Here is a 17,003-nt window from a genome sequence, read left to right on the forward strand (position 1 = left end):
ACCCTAACCCTAACCCTAACCCTAACCCTAACCCTAACCCTAACCCTAACCCTAACCCTAACCCTAACCCTAACCCTAACCCTAACCCTAACCCTAACCCTAACCCTAACCCTAACCCTAACCCTAACCCTAACCCTAACCCTAACCATGACCCGAACCCAATGTATCACCCTATCCCTCTAGAGGTTCCTTTAGAGGTTCTAGAGGTTCCTTTAGAGGTTCTAGAGGTTCCTTTAGAGGTTCTAGAGGTTCCTTTAGAGGTTCTAGAGGTTAGGGTCAGGCATTAGGTCAGCTATAGATAGAAGCCCTTCGGGCTTCTATAGAGATTCTAAGGTCTTCTATAGAGGTTAGGGTCATGGTTAGGGTCAGGCATTGGGTCAGCTATAGATAGAAGCCCTTCGGGCTTCTATAGAGATTCTAAGGTCTTCTATAGAGGTTAGGGTCATGGTTAGGGTCACATATTGGGTCAGGGTTAGGGTCAGGCTTTGGGTTAGGCTTAGGGTTAGACTTAGGTTAAGGTAGAAGCTTCTAGAATAACCCTAGGGTTATATAAGTATCTCTAAAGACCTTATTCTCTAAGCTTCTTATAACCTTAACTCTTACCCTTATGCTTAGTTTCTAAGCCTTATCTTAGCTACCTTATAGCTATTTTCTCTTTATTATCTTCTTTCTTATAGCTACCTTATACCTCTAGTTACCTTATACCTACCCTATACCTCGGCTACCCTATACCTACCCTATACCTCTAGCTACCCTATAGTAAAATGCCCTCGCAGGTATGCCCTACCTGCCAAGGCAGCTATAGAGATACCCTAGAGCATATACGCAAAAAACACCCGGCCGAGGCCTATACCAACCAACAGCTACAGCCCCTTGGCTTAGTCAGCTGCCCTTATTGCGGCACAGCCTGCCGCGGAAGTCACGGCATCAAGACCCATAGTGCTAAGATCCACGGCATAGAAGGTAAAGCCCATATTTCTACCTTACCTAGGCCAAGGACCTATATAGCTACTAGGGCCACTAATACCTCTAGGGCCTCTTTAGCTTCTTCCCTTAGCCCCACTAGTCCTAATCAGGCTAGCCCGGGCTTAGTTAGCTATAGAGGCCTTATAGGAAGAAAGAGACTAGCAAGGACCCCTTCTCCACAGCTACAAAGACCTACTAGGCGGCAAAGGCAGCTACAGCCTAACTCTACCCTAGAGGAGCCTACCCTAGACCGACCGGCCTCAAGGGAAAGCTATAGGTCTTTTTCTAGCTATGAGGAAAGGGGAAGACCCTCTAGCCCTAGGTCCCTTAGCTCTAGCTCCTCTTGCCCTAGCACGCCTAGCCACAGGCCCTCTAGTCAGGGACCTACCCTAGAGCCTCTAGAAGAATATACCCTAGAGCCTCTAGGGCCCCTAGAGGAGCCTACCCTAGAGCTAGAGACTAGGGAGCCTAGGGAGCCCAGGGAGCTTACCTTAGAGCCCGAGCCTAGGGAGCTTACCCTAGAGCCCGAGCCCAAGGAGCCTACCCTAGAGGGGCCTACCCTAGAGCAGCTACACAACCAAGCTATAGCCCCAATCCTAGCCAAGGCTTCTATGCAGAAGCTATTAGCCTTTGCAAGGATCCCTATACCGGAAAAAAGGCTACATGCAAGGCAGGCTGCTATTTTCACAGCTACAGCCCATAAAGCTGCAGCTGCCTTTCTAAAGAGGCCTACTGAAAAGGCCCTCTTATATTTCCTTATCTTGCCTAGGCTACTAGGGTTAGGGTTACAAAAAGGAGGCCTAGCTACCCTTCTTAGGTCTTTCCCTTCTAACCTACCTACCCTAGAGAGCCTAGAGTCCCTCCAGCAGCCCCCTGAGCCCCCCAAGGCAGCTAGACCCTCTATAGCTCCTAGCCCGGCCCAAAGGGCAGCTAAGCTACTAGAGAGAGGCTACCTAGGCCGGGCTGCTAGGGCTCTTATTGATCCGACCCCTATAGCACCTAATTCAGTAGAAAATAGGGCTAGGCTGCTAGAAAAGCACCCTATTGGATCAAAAGACCCCTTCCAAGGCAAGACCCGCCCAAGGGCCGGCCAACCAATCACGTCAGAGACTATTATAGCAGCTATAGCCTCTATAGGCAAGGAAAAGGCCCCGGGCCTTAGTGGCTGGACTAGGCCTCTTCTAGACCTAGTAACTAGGAAAGATTCCCCTGTGATAGCTTTCCTAAGGCTGCTAGCTGATATGATTCGCCAAGGCACGGCCCCTGGAGCCCACCTATTATGCGCTAGCCGCCTTATAGGGCTTGAAAAGCCCGATGGAGGGGTTAGACCTATAGCTATAGGAGATCTTATCTATAGGGTAGCTATGAAGGCGATCCTAATGACCTCCTATCGGCCGAATATGCTCTTACCCTTCCAGCTAGGCGTGAATAGCCCAGGCGGGGTTGAACCCGCTATTTTCCTCCTCTATGAGGCTATTATAGGCTCAAATGAGGCTAATTTCCAGCAGCTAGCCTCTATAGACCTTGCTAATGCCTTTAACTCAGTAGATAGGGCTTCTATAGCTGCTTCTGTAGCTACTTTTGCCCCTACCTTCTATAAGGCAGCAGCTTGGGCCTATAATGACCCTTCTATCTTAGTTATGGAAGATGGGTCAGCTATAGCCTCGGCCAAGGGCGTAAGGCAAGGTGACCCTCTTGGACCTCTTCTTTTTTCCCTTGCCTTTCGACCTACCCTAGAGGCCCTAGCTAGGAAGCTACCTAGGGCAACCTTAGTAGCTTACTTAGATGACCTCTATATACTTAATAAGGCTCCGCAAGGCACCCTAGAGGCAGCTAAGGAGGTCTTAAAAGGCTCCCCTTTTAGCCTTAACCTAGCTAAAAGCAAGGAAAAGGCTATAGAGGACCTTAAGCTAGAAGGCTTAAAAGCCTTAGGCACCTATATAGGCCCTATCCGGCCTAGAAGAGCCTTCTTGCAAGAAAAGCTAGCTACCTTACAGGAAGCCCTAGAGGCCCTGCAAGACCTTCCTAAGCAGCACTCTTTGCTTCTTCTTAGAGGCAGTATCCAGCTTCTTCTAAGGCACCTCCAGAGGCAGCTAGACCCAACCGGGCTAGAAGACCTTTGGGAAGAGGCTGATACCCTTATAAGAGAGGCTATTATAGCCCTAGTGGCTAGAAGCCCTAGTGAGTGCCCTAAGGAGCCTAATTCAAACCTTATAGCCCTTCCAGTCAGAGAGGGAGGCCTAGGAATACCCTTACACAGAGACCTAGCCCACGAGCTATTCCTAGCAGCTAGGGAGGCCTCGCAGCCTACCCTAGACCTCATCCGGAAGCCCCTAGCCCCTTCTAGCCCTAGCGGCAGCCCAGGCCCTAGACTAGGAAAAACAGCACAACAAGTGCTAAAAGATGCAAATAAGGCTAGGCTAGTAGGCTTCTTAGAGGACCTCCCCGCTAGCTATAGGCATGCTAGGCTAGAAAATGCTAGCTATCTCGGCCGTAAGTGGCTCGGAGTCTTACCTACCCAAAAAGCCCTATCTTTCACAGACTCCGAGGTCACTGAAGCCCTCCGAAGCCGGCTCTTTTACCCAATCAAGCCTATCAGCCTACCCTGTAGCTCCTGCGGAGCTATAGCTGCCTTAGGCCATCAAGATACCTGCAAGGGTGCTAATAGAAGGTGGATTGCAAGGCATGACGCTATAACTAGGGCCTTTATAAGGGCCCTAAGTAGCCAGCCTACCCTAGAGGTCGAAAAAGAACCCCTAGTCCACCCAGAAGCTAGCCTAAGGGCCGACTTTGCAGTTAACCTAGGAAATAGCCGCTATTACTATGATATTCAAATCGTAGCTATTTTAAAGGATTCTGCTAAGGAAGACCCTTATAGCACCCTTAGAGAGGCTGCCGAAGAAAAACGCAGAAAATATAGGTCTCTCGGGGCCTTTTTTCAGCCTCTTATTATCTCAGCAGGTGGCCTTATGGACCTAGAGACAGCTAAGACCTATCAGAAGCTCCAGGACCTTATTGGCCCCCTTGCGGCTAACCAGCTAGACTCCTCTATTAGCCTTGCCCTAATGAGGACTAGGGCGACCTCGGCGGCTTCTATAGCCCGAGATACCCCTAGTAACCTAGCTAGGTCGATCTGGAATACTTCTAGGGCTTCTTAAGGCTTTTCTTTATTCTTTACCTTTTACCTCTTATCTCTTATCTCTTATCCCTTATATCTTTGCCTTTTTCTTACTAGCTATATCTATCTCTTTTAGTTATATCTCTTTTTCCTAGCTATATCTTTCACCTAGTTATATCTCTCCCCTAGCTATATCTATTTCTTAGTTATACCTCTTTCCTAGTTATATCTCTTATGCTTTTCCTTTATTATTTCTTAGAAAAATCTCCCCTCTTTTATCTATAAGCTATATCTTAGCTAGAAGAAACCCCTAGGGCAAAATAGCTTAGATAGTTAATAGTTGCTCTGTTCTAACCCTAAGATTATTAAAAACTTAGATATAAAATTAAGATTTTTATAAATCTTAATATATTAATTTAGGGTTTATTAAATATATTTTTTATTTAATAATTTATTATTAAGAACTTATATAATTTCTTTATTATATTATAAGTATTCTTAAATAAGAATTTATTTAAAATTAATTAATTTAATATTTTTTTATAATATCTAATTAAAAAATATAAAAAATATCTAATTATATATATTTTATTATATAAATTATTATATAAAATAATTTTATTAATAAATATATTATATAAGAAATTAATTTAATAATTATTAGGCTTATTTAATAGATTTTTTTTCTTAGATTAAAAATTAATATTATTTTTTTTATTAAGTTATTATTTAGGATTTTAGATTATTAATATAAAATATAACATTTTTATTATCCTTAATATAAAAATTTATAAATATATTTATTTTAATTATTTCTTTAATATATCTTATTATAATAATAATTTATTTATTTTTATTATTTTATAATAAATTATAAAATAATATAAAGGTAAATTTATTCTTATTATTTTATTAAATAACCTTATTAATTTATTAATCTTAATAAAGTTTTTATTTTTTTTTTAATTATAATAAAAAATAAATAGTTATTTCTATAATATCTTTTTTTTATAATTATAATAAATAATATAAGATTTATTTTATTAAATATTCTTAATATCTATAAGTCTTAATTAAATATTATATAAAATATTTCTTTTATTTTTATTATTTTTATTTTTTTATCCTTAATTTTATTTATTATTTCTATTAAGGTAATAAAGATTAAACTAAGAGGTATAGCCTTTATTTCTCTAGGCTATTCTCTCTTAATATTATTTATATTATTATTTATTAATCTTAATAGCTATTTTAATATATTAATTAAAGTTATTAAATTTATTTATTTTATATAATTTACCCTTAATTCTTTTTTTAAGTCCTTAATAATAAATCTTTATAAAGGCTTTATTATTTTATTTAATCTTAGATATAAATTATTAAAAGGTTATAAAATAAATAATATATAATTTATTTTAATTTAAGCTATAAAGTTTAATAATAACTTATTATTTCTTATTAATAATCTTAAAGGCTTTTTTAATAATTATTTTAAAATTATTTTAATTAAGAAAATATTAATAATTTTTTAATTTTAATTAAATTTATTTGTATTTTTTAAAAAATCTTTTTAAATAAATTTAAATTATATTTTAATAATTTTATAAAGTAAAAATATAATAAAAAGTATTTTCTTTATATTAATATTAATATATTAAAGAAAAAACTTAAAATATCTTTTTATTTTAATAAAAAAAGATATAATATTATAGGCTTATTTTATAAATAATTTAAATATTATAAATTTAATAATTTCTCTTAAATCTTTATTATAATATTACTAAGTAAATATTATAAGCTAATTTTATATTTAACCTTGGAATTAATTAATTATATCTCTAAGCTATTAGATTTTAGCTATAAGTTTAATAATATTTAATAATATCTTATTATAATGTAATAATCTTTTAAGAAAAAATTTAATAAATAAGGTATTTTATTTATTAAAAAATATATTATTTAATAATAAAAGTATTATATAATATAATATAAAAATATATTAAATAAAAAGCTATTAATATATAATATTTAAAGTTTTTTAAGGGAATAAATTAAATATATTAGGTTTATTATTAATAAAGAGTCTTATTATTATTATATAATATAATAATTATATCTTAATAATAAATTAAGAAGGTCTTAAAGGTAATTAAAGTCTATTAATAGCTTAAAGGCTAGGTATCTATCTAAGGTATAATAAGTATTATATATATATAAGGGGCCTTATATTTATAGAAATAAGGTCTCTTATAATTAGTATATTAGGAAGGGAGAATATAGGGAATAAAAATAATATGTGATAAGGGATATATTAGGCTATAATATTCAATCCCTATACTCCTAGCACTGACTTTATAGGCGTCTACTTTGGATTCCCTGGTATTATAGTTATAGACTGCTCGCGTAGCGATAGCTAGGCTTCTTAGCCTAATATCCCTGGCTAGGATTGGGTGCCTCTGCTTAATACTAAAGACTTAAGCCTTAATATTAGTAGATATAAAGGCGCCCCTAATATCCTTGGCGAATAGTATTTGCGACTGTGGGTGGGTAAAGACCTAAGCCTTAACTTAAGTAAGCTTATATTAGAGGAGTTTATTAAGATAGTGCTTAATAGGGCTCGAGAGTATGGGTCTCTCTTCGCTATAAATAATGCTGACTTATCGAGATTTAGAGATGCTAGAGGTAAGATAATAACGTTCTATAGGGTAGTAGCCTATCCTCTTAAAGCTATGTGTGCTATGTAATAGAATCGCTAACCAGGACCCCCCTATAGGCTAATAGTTATATTCTAATTAGTAATACCTTGGATTATTATGATCGCGTTATATCGCTTCTCCCTAATACTTGCGATTTTTATTGATATTTTAAGGTCCCTAGCATGGATTATTGCTAGGGCGGCATAGGCAGATAGCCTATTACTATATTTAATTAGCTCCGTGCCTAGGTTAAGAATAGGACTATGCTAGAGAGCTCCCCTATGAGCTTTAATAACTCTAAGGGGGTAAATTAGAAATATATCTTATATCCCTTCCTATAAAAGTCTTAGTATAGTAAGGAGTGTGGAGATATAACCGCTGCTAAATGCTAGTCTTGCATAGAAAACTAATAACTCGGTTAAAGATTGTATCTTAGATTTTTTTATATGCGGAAAAGCTTATACCTAGGGATAGTCTTATTACTTGGAATTATCTTATAGCTATTCCTTTTGTTTAGAGTCTTATAGTTCTTCGTCTGAGTCGTTCGTTAGTAGGTATTTATAGTCTATGTAGAATCCATCCCTAAAGACCCGGGATACTTCTAAGATTATTTAGGAAAGGACCTGAATATTATTAGATACGCGTGTTCATATAATAATAGGGATAGATAGTTAGAAGATAGAGGAGGAGTAAGAATGATTGTTTTTAGGATAATAATTATATATATGACTGATCTATAGATATGTTATCTCTTTATTCTTTATTCTCCCTCTTCCTCTCTATATCTAAAGAGGCGAGGCTAAGATACTAGATCTGCTGATCCTGCAATAGGTCTATAACGCTGTTCAGACAATTTATGTATCATCGTGAGACATCTTCCCTTGAGGTGGCTGCCTATGTAATATCATTATTCATGCCACTTCTCCAACATAAACCGGCCGTGCTGGGTTTATGTTGGCAGAGGATCAGGTTGCGTTGCTCTGAGCGGTTGGGTTATTACGTCTGGTGATGTGCTCAAAGGTATTGAGTGTAACTAAGTTGTATTGATAGCTGAGGTAGCTACTACATAAGAGATGTACAAATGAGTGCGTACTATATACTTATGGCTGTGATGTCTGGTCACTATGCTCTGGGTCCTGATCATAGTGATCGTGTAGGTGATCACGGTAATCAAGGTAATCACGGTGATTGCCCAGGCGTCAGGGGTGATCGGGTCATGATTGGTGAGAAATTACGGGGGTCCACCTGCACGTGACAACTCACATGTCAGGTCGTGACAATAGGTGTTGGATACGCGATGGGTAGGGGTGAATTCAGTAGATTGTGGGCCAGAAATTGATGATCTTATTGATTGAAGCCTTGATCATCTTGTTCTTGCTCGCTTCGTCATCGTGTGGGGGCGTTGGTCCATTCTTGATGTTTTCACCGCCACAAGCCACACATTGTTATAACGAGGAGCAAACTGTTGAATTGGGCCCTGTACGCAACAAGCTCACGTGGAACCCCAAGAAGGAAATTGGCCCAATTAGGCAAGAAGGAGGGGGAGCTGCGTATATCATAAGTGGCGATGACCTCCAGACAGTCAGATTGAACTCAATAAGAAGAACAACACAATTGTAGTCATCTTGGTGCCACACGTGCTTTCCGACACAAACTCCCTTCTATCCGCACACAGGCGCCAATCTAACAATAGGCCACGATTTCGTGTATTGGGACCTAATACTGAAGGGCACGGACCATCAAATCGTGTATCCGGACCTGATACGGGGGGGTAATTGGCACAGTAGGCCGAGCAATAACACATTATGCTTACGATTCCGTATCATCTGTTATTGATAAATAAGCATCTGAAGCCATCTAGACATTTATCATCAAAGATACAGAAGAGCTCTACGTCAGTCGTACCCTCATTATTTACCCGAAACCAAAGGCCATCTTAAGAATTTGTATAATCACGTGTACACGAGCATACACGGCTCATACCCATTTATTTGTATGTGATATAAAGGCTCTCAAGGCGCGACCCCCGCTAGAACCTGACTATTGGTATGTCACATCCTACTCAGATGCCTTCAATACCTCAGTCAAGTCAACCAGCACTTTCTGCCCATCAACAACCTTGACACTCGCAATCAGCAATGTAGAAGACTTGGTACCAACGCCAGTCTCCTTATTGGAGTCGGTGAAATGCACCAACTGCGAGACACACCCGGCGCCAGAGCCGTCGGGTGCATCCCAGCATTGGATTTCCTTGGTGCTCTGGATGCTCGTCATGTTATCGACACGAAATTTCATGATAGCTTCCATGAAGGTTTGTCGCGAGAATTGGTCATGGTTGATTCTTAGTGACACGATTAGTTCAGCTCCGTTCCACCGAGGTGGAACCCTTTCAGCGTCTGACTTACCTCGCAGTGAAGCCCTCTGCGACACACTCTTTGAAGGCACTCGCCGAGACTTCATCATTTGGCTGACAGAAGATGCGGTCGTAGAGATCCTCAACCCATTTACCCAGGGCAGAAGAGGAACGAGTGGGTTCGAAAGTGTTGGCCATGGTGAGTGAGAATGAGGTTTAAATGAATTTTGGAGAAGTGATGGTAATGTCTAAAGATGATTTAGAGAAGTTGCACTTGGAGAGCTTCACAGGCACTTATTTATACCCATTGTCCAAGTCATGGGCTTCGATATGGGCGTCCGAGTCGGGAACGGATCCACACGGAGGTTTAGTCTAGCGTGCGGAACTCCGCATCTTAGTCAAATTAGGCCCCGCATCAGCATCAGGCCGGGATTACCGGGTTCGGCGCTGACCGACTTCTTTTTCAAATGCCGCGAATCTCCGCAACCCGACTTTCTTTTTCTGGGCGTAGTCAGCCAACGTTTTGACAAAGAGTCACAGTTTCGTCTCGCGGAAACATGATATCATCAAGACGAAAGTCCTGCTCCGCTTGTGCCCGGGGCAAAAGGCGGTGCGACCTCGGGTTCCCGCAGTGTGGGCGCTGTCTTGCAAGGCGAGTCACCTGTGTGTATGCTTGGATATCACCCCAAGAAGCCCAAGAGGTGGTAAAAACCACCAACCCAAGTCTTTGGACACCGCAAGAGAGTCCACATCATTATCTTGATCAAAGCGGCACTACCGAAGCATATCAGTCGAGTCACGACTTGCCCGGACCAGGAGAACGCCATGCCAATAATGATACCACATTTTGCCCAGCTCCCATGACTCTCTCCCCGGCCCTGGTATCTCTAATAGATGAGATTACCGGCCGAGGAAGAACCATATCATTCCTTGCCCCAGGCCCCCAACTTCAATTCCTCGACAAGTCATATCCAAATGCGGGCTCAGATGTACATGCGCCCCAACCTCCACAAAGCATTGGTATTCCACCGACACCTTTCCAAGGAGCCAGTGGTAGCTCCATGTATACAGACAAGATCTTTCAGGCACGTGCAGAGTATGCTGCCAGCCGCCTAGTCCGTCAGGTTAGGACTTTAGCAGAAACGGGACAAACATCCTTTATCCACCACTCTCATATCGACGGCTCTGCTATATTGCGAGACGCTTTCGCTGCTTGCTGCCTAAACATGACACGCAACTCGGCAAATGAGTCGCTTATTCGGTCAGAGATTGCGAGGCGGGCAGAACTGCTTATAGAGGCTACAGAGACAGCCATCTCCCTGACGCCGCCTAGTTCTCATTCGGCCATGAATCTTGACCTCCTACCCGCTGTACAGGCCATGCTTATTTACCAGTGCATGCGGCTATTCTCAACTGGCGACATTGCACAACAGACACAGGCGGAGCTAGACGCTAAGTCGCTTGCAAGATGGGTCGACATCTTGCAAGAACAGACTCAGTGGTCGTGGGATAACTTTTCCAGCGGTACACAGCTCGACCTTTCCGTCTGGAAAGACTGGGTCCAAGCAGAAAGCATCCGACGTACCATGATCTTTGCAGAGCTGCTGGACGGCATCTACACCTTCCTTAGATTTGGCTGGTACCAACCCAGTGCGAGGATGGCCAAGCTGGGCTTTACAGGACAAGTCGCTATATGGGAAGCAAGGTCGCCAGCAGAGTGGCACCAAGCAAGAGGGCAAAAGCCTTGGGTCGAGTTAAATATCTCGAGTTTCCATGACGGCATCAAGGCGGCATTTCCTGACGACCTTGATGAATTGGGAATCATCATCCTGGTAAGTTATGATGGCGTTGACGTGTTGGAAGAGTGGGCGGGTGACGACAACAGACTGCTTGAAAAATGGGGGTTAAGCTCCGGGAATGACTTCTTCTCTTCGCGCTGTTGATTCACCACAATTTCAGGTTTATCAGCTTGGCTAACTCTCTGGTGTCGTTTATCTCTTGTAGCTGATTCTCATTTTCCTCATCAGATTCTTTACTATCGCAGTATGTGCATGTGATGATGTATTCAAGTATCTTCAGGCGTTAAAATAACTACCAGTCGCAATCCTGTATTTAGAGAGCTCTGCTATTAGCTACGCTTACTCGTAGCATTAGAGGACATTGCTAATTAGTAATTTGCTTACTTAAAATAGAGTAACTGTGTCACTCTTCATACGCTGTAATGAACTTGGAGCTTGTGTATATAAATGAACACTAGTTATTAAATGGTCACTAATTCTGTGTGAAATAAGCAGGCGGTCAAAATGTGCAAGTGTTGATTCTACACAACCTCGCCTCACGGCCCTCTATATATTCCTATAAAACTGCCCATAACACTCTAGGTCGGCTTAAACTACCATGGTTGGGACTCTGTCCTAGATACGTTATTTATTCCTCGGGTACAAGCTTCGCACACGCGACCCTTCGTCCCCTACTGCTCATCCTCCAACCCCACAAGCTTGAGCGAGTCCCTCCATAACCTTCCCTCTTTCTCGGCATCATAGGCGTAGGCAGCATACGTGGGCGTGATCATCTTGTCCTCCCCACCCGAACCTGGCTCGGCCACAGCGCAATCGACAAGGTACTTGCCACCGTCATGCTCCCATGACTCACCGACGGTCGCCCACACCGTCGTTGCGGCGCCTTGCTCGACGTTCTTCATCAATGACATCACGTGATCCATCCCCTTAAAGGCGTCGGGGGGCATGTGCCTGGTCAGCCCTGTGTGGACAATGCCTGGGTGGACACTGGTTGCGTGCAGGTGATGCGCACCATAGCGGCGTTCGATCTCGTTGGCCATGTAGATGTTTGCAGTCTTGGATTGGCCGTAGGCAGCGTTAGGATCGTAGTCGCCGCGCTGGAAGGCGTAGTTATCGGCGTCGTTGATGCCATGGAGGTTATGACTGGAGGAGGACACATTGACAACGCGAGAGGGGAGGGCAGGGGAGGCGCCGGCGAGGAGGGCGCGTTTGAGCAGCATAAAGAGGAGGAAGTGAGAGAGGTGATTTGTGCCAAACTGGAGCTCATGGCCATCGATAGTAAAGCGAAGGTCAGGGATAGCCATGATACCAGCATTATTGATGAGGGCGTGGATCTTGGAGGTCTTATTAAGAATAGCAGTGGCGGCAGCGCGTACAGAGGATAGGGATCCCTGATCCATCTGGAATAGCTCCATACGGGAGGGGTCGAAGATGCCATCAAGGGCGGACTTGGCCTTGTCGAGATCCCGGGCTGTAAGGTAAAGGGTAGCGCCAGTAGCGGCGAGGGCGCGTACAGTTTCGATACCAATGCCAGAGGAGGTGCCAGTAATAACAATAACCTGGCCCTGGAGCGTGCCCTCGACGCCTTCGTCTTGGATGATTTGGAGGGCTGTAGGGCGGGCATCGCCTGGGCCCTCGGGCTTGATGTGGGCAGCGGCGTAGCGAGACATGATGAGCGGTGATAAGTGATGACTTAATCGGTCCGAAAGAGTTAATAGTTGCGAAGGGGAAAGGTCTAGTATTGACGATATCGAATGGTTGTGAGTGTGAGTTGAAGTAAGAGGGGACAGTTGTATTATATAGTCTCGCTCTCTAGGCTGCTGCAACACTATTACAGCTTATTCGGAAAGAGTATCACTTGGCAGGACCACAACGTAGAAAATAACTTACAAATCAACACCCACTTTAGAGACTCGATGGAGATAGGACATGATAGAAAATCTTAACGCCGCCTATTGAGAGAGATGTTTAGGAAACCTAGATCAAGATCGGTTTGATGACATTCTTGCTGTTTCTGGCCTAGCCCGCCCGCCGGACTTGTCGAAGTACTATCGAAGTACAAAAAGTGGAAAACCTCCCGCCAGGTCACGGCAGGGGGGTGCGGCCAATTAAAACGCATCAGATCAGCGGTACCTAATCCTCCCCCTTATTTTAGCCTATGATAGAAGTACCAGCAATCTCTCGAGTTACAAATTGCTACATCACACTGCTCACATCCTCAAATTGATTGACGGATAAACGGGTCCTGGGGTACCTCCTTGACGAGAAGCTCTCGTCGCGGCACCTCGAAGGGTTAAAAATCGAAGCCTCGGTCTTCGGCAGGCGGAAAAGCTGGTCTCCGGGTGCTTTCACCCTCATGCTCTTGGAGGCTATTATCTTCATTGATCAATCTGAAAGAACTTCTATGGGGATGTAGGCGGAATCAATTAATGACGCGCCATAAGGTTCCCCTCATGCACCTCTGAGAAGGTGGGGGGGGATGTGGGGCTCGGTACGGCCGGGAGGTTTTCCAAGGGATACTATGGAGCTGATGACATTTTGTCCTCGTTCAGTCTAGCTTGCGGAGCTTAACTGTGGGCTTGCTGCGTCAGCGCGGGCGGTACTTCTCAGCTCTTGAGCGAGGCCGATGGACTCGTCTGCCTACTTTCTTCACTCCTCCTCATTACATCTCAAAGCCGAGAGGATACAGAACAGAACTTGACGTTGGGCAAATCAGAATGATGGGACATGCCGTTCATGGTCCCGCAGAAGCCGAGACCAGCAACCAGCGCAGAAAGCTCCAGAACCGGAAGAACCAAAGAGCACGTCGTGAGTCGTTCCCTTGGTTCCACATCCTCAGCAGTGCTCATAAACGCCTTTAGGACGACGACTCAAGGGTAAAAACACCGAGACAGATCAGGGGTCGCCCCCATTTGAGGTCAGGCGCTGGCGCGTCGACGAGCCCGACAGTTTCTCCTCCCAAGACACAGACACAGACACGACAACCGTATACAGGTCCCATCCTCCGTCTCGCACACCTCCCTCCACTACCGAGCGTGTCACGGTCCTCCGAGTATCACCGCCCACGGCGCACCTTGACCAAGTCATAACCATGGCCTCAACCCCCCAGCCCTTCAACGTCAACTTCCCCCTCCCCTCCGACCACCTCCTTCATCTCATCCAGTACAACGTCTTCCGCGCCTTCATCTCCATCAAGCGCACTCTGAATACTGTATCATCCGACCCAACGACCTGCCCCGTTTTCGGTCCCTGCTTAGACGACACGACCCGCTACCCCCCCAACCCCAACATCCCTCCCTCCCTTGCCCCTACCACCCTGCAGCTAACTCGATACCACTTCCCCTGGATCAACATTATTCCTTTCGCCCGCGTCCGCGACAACCTTATCCGGCGCGAAGGCCGCTTTGACAATTGGGAACTGTGGCAAGACCTCGTCGGCGAGCTCATGAGCTCTACAGCGGTCGCATGGCAGCGAGGTACGCCCGTTAGCTTCTCCGCCCCCGTCCCCGAACTCAGGCAGTCACCGACCCTCTTATCGGGGAGTTACACGGACACGGATGACGTCACCGCCGGGCGCAACGGCCTCATCATTTGGGGCGAGCCGCACGACATGCAGAGCTGGGAGGCTACTCCTGGCTTTCTTACCAAGTGGTCATGGGCCGTCGAGGGCTGTGAGGAGCTGGTAGAGATTAGTAATCGCTGGAGGATGAAGAGAGGGGAGGAACCTATGCGGCTGTCGATGTCGGTGTTGGGGACATTTGCTTGAGAAGCCTTGTTAATCATCAGATTTAGTCCCTCTGCAAGAGATCATGCCCTCATGGTGTAGATAGGAGTGAAGTCCTCCTTTTATTCAGAAGAGGCCTATTTAGTGAAATGTAAACCTAAGCGCCGTCCCTCAAATCAAACAAATCAAATCCAGAGTCATATTTGAAATATTTGATGGCCTGCAAAACCAGATTTGTTGTTTGAAATATTTAATTAAATATTTCAAATCCCAACATCTATGCTCTCCATACTACTCTCAATGTCCCTGTGTAACCCATCCTTCCTAGGTGCAGTAGCCCCAAGCTTCATGGCACCATGCCTGATCTAGTTCTTGAGGCACTATAGCCTCGTGTGACGGTCGAGGTTCCCAACATAGTAAACCGTAACCGAATTGGTTTATGTTAGCAATTATAACGGGGCGTAACGTACTAAGCATAGGGTAGCGAATTATATCTAATAATATTAAGAAATATTCTTAAGTAATTAAGTTATATTAAAAGCTAGAGAACTATCTAGATATAGGAAAGTAAGAATAAGCGAGGCTATATATACTTATTTTAATTTACTTAGTCGATTATAGCTAAATACGCTCTTATTCGATTTATTTGATTATTTAAGGTTAAGGTTTTACTTTTAGTTAAATATAGTCGAACTTATTCCTATTCGACTAATTTAATTATATATTACTTCCACCGGGGCCTATTTATTCTATTCCGAGCTCTAATGTTTTCTATTTATATCCTGGTTAATCTTCCTACTCGTAATATACTTGAGAACTTCTTTTTTTCTTCTTCATCTTTGATATAAATAGCATCCTGGACTAGATAGCTGGAATACAGTTACTAGAGGCCGTTCATACTAGCTAGCTAGTGTCTAGTATATATTAGTGCTTATCTCATACTAACTGTGACAATCGTGGGATTCCTAAGGGATAAACAGGTCGTATTAGGTTTATATTGGCAGAGGGGATACTAGCGTTATCTTAAATAGGGTATAAGTCACGTCTAGTAATGTGCTCAAAGGTATTAAGTATAACCAAGTTGTATTAATAGCTAAGCTAGCTGGTAAAACGGGTTAATAATTAATACCCCTTTTAAATAGGCATCTCTCTACTATAAGAAGCTACCTAATAGCAAGTAGAGTTTTATTATATTGTTTACGCTTAATACTCTACGTATGACGATCATGGGATTCCCAAGGGATAAACTAGTCGTATTGGTATATATTAGCAGAGGAGAATATTATATAGCCTTAAAGGGTAATATAAATCATATCTAGTAATATACTTAAAGTGTGACGGCAGTCACAGCTGTGGGCACCTTAGCCACTGCGCCACGGGGCAAAAGATTGGGCCATAATCGCTATTGTAGCAATTACAGAAGGTGCTTCAACTGCCTATAGGGCTTCAATCGCTGCTACGGGGGACCAAGCCGTAACATAAAGGTATTAAGTATAACTAAGTTATATTAATAGCTAAGGTAGCTGCTATATAAGAAAATATAATAAATACGTCCTATATACTTAGAGTTAATCTTTAGACTAATGCTCTCTAAGTTCGGTCTAGGGCAAGACTAATATCTTTAGCATTTAGTCCTTAGACCGATATAGGCGAGGTTTAGTCCCTTTGGTCCCTTACTTAGTTAGAGTATTTCTACTATGTTTCTCCGCCTGGCTTATATTATAGTCGTGATACTAAGGATTATTATAATTCTAAGCTAACTATAATCTCTTTATAATTAACTTAGTATATAATATATACTTATATATACTTTTTTATATATTAATTACCTAAGTTATTAATATAACTTAGTTATATTTAATACCTTTAAGTATATTATTAGATATAACTTATATTACCCTTTAAGGCTATATAATATTCTCCTCTATTAATATAAATTAATATAATTAGTTTATCCCTTAAGAATCTTATAATTATTATATATTAATAGCTCTTATTTAGAGGATTACTTATATTACCTTAAATAATATTAAATATAATAGCTACTTAGGCTACTCTTAGTAATAACTATTAATAAGTTTTACTTATTAATTATTTACTTACTTTTATTATGCCTATTTAGGCCGACCCTAATAATAATAAGGAGATAAATAATAATAATAAAGAAGTTAAATAGCTCTAAGCCTAGGTTACCGCGATAATTACTAAAATAGATAAGCTTAGAGGACTTATTAATTATATAGCTATTAATTAATAGACTTAAAATTAGTAGTATTAGGATAATATCTAGCTTATTAATAATATAGCTATTATAGCTATAAAGGGCAAGGATATTAGAGAAATCTTA

At 42.1% G+C, this 17,003-nt stretch overlaps 5 protein-coding genes across 5 annotated transcripts; 3 read left to right on the forward strand and 2 right to left on the reverse strand.

Moving 5' to 3' along the window:
* Nucleotides 1-764: 764 nt before the first annotated feature.
* Nucleotides 765-6,809, forward strand: NECHADRAFT_89328 (uncharacterized protein; the record flags this gene model as incomplete). Its single annotated transcript, XM_003039263.1, has 10 exons — nt 765-776; nt 864-963; nt 1,114-2,642; nt 2,775-3,147; nt 3,184-3,459; nt 3,808-4,080; nt 6,218-6,229; nt 6,443-6,463; nt 6,613-6,623; nt 6,789-6,809. 10 exons carry the CDS (start codon nt 765-767, stop codon nt 6,807-6,809), a joined length of 2,628 nt encoding a protein of 875 aa, XP_003039309.1.
* Nucleotides 6,810-8,838: 2,029 nt separating this feature from the next.
* On the reverse strand, nt 8,839-9,331 carry NECHADRAFT_89329 (uncharacterized protein; the record flags this gene model as incomplete). The annotated part of the gene is made up of 2 exons (XM_003039269.1): nt 8,839-9,121; nt 9,186-9,331. The coding sequence occupies 2 exons, from the start codon at nt 9,329-9,331 to the stop codon at nt 8,839-8,841; spliced, it is 429 nt and encodes a 142-aa protein (XP_003039315.1).
* Nucleotides 9,332-9,690: 359 nt separating this feature from the next.
* NECHADRAFT_89330 (uncharacterized protein) lies at nt 9,691-11,355 on the forward strand (the record flags this gene model as incomplete). Its single annotated transcript, XM_003039264.1, has 2 exons — nt 9,691-10,965; nt 11,326-11,355. The coding sequence occupies 2 exons, from the start codon at nt 9,691-9,693 to the stop codon at nt 11,353-11,355; spliced, it is 1,305 nt and encodes a 434-aa protein (XP_003039310.1).
* Nucleotides 11,356-11,603: 248 nt separating this feature from the next.
* NECHADRAFT_56431 (uncharacterized protein) lies at nt 11,604-12,602 on the reverse strand (the record flags this gene model as incomplete). Its single annotated transcript, XM_003039270.1, has 1 exon — nt 11,604-12,602. The coding sequence occupies one exon, from the start codon at nt 12,600-12,602 to the stop codon at nt 11,604-11,606; it is 999 nt and encodes a 332-aa protein (XP_003039316.1).
* Nucleotides 12,603-14,203: 1,601 nt separating this feature from the next.
* Nucleotides 14,204-14,674, forward strand: NECHADRAFT_19475 (uncharacterized protein; the record flags this gene model as incomplete). Its single annotated transcript, XM_003039265.1, has 1 exon — nt 14,204-14,674. A coding segment is annotated over one exon (471 nt), but the record flags the coding sequence as incomplete, so codon positions are not given.
* Nucleotides 14,675-17,003: the final 2,329 nt, after the last annotated feature.

The sequence above is a fragment of the Fusarium vanettenii genome (assembly GCF_000151355.1).
Source record: "Fusarium vanettenii 77-13-4 unplaced genomic scaffold NECHAsca_128_unmapped, whole genome shotgun sequence".
NCBI classification, from domain to species: domain Eukaryota; kingdom Fungi; phylum Ascomycota; class Sordariomycetes; order Hypocreales; family Nectriaceae; genus Fusarium; species Fusarium vanettenii.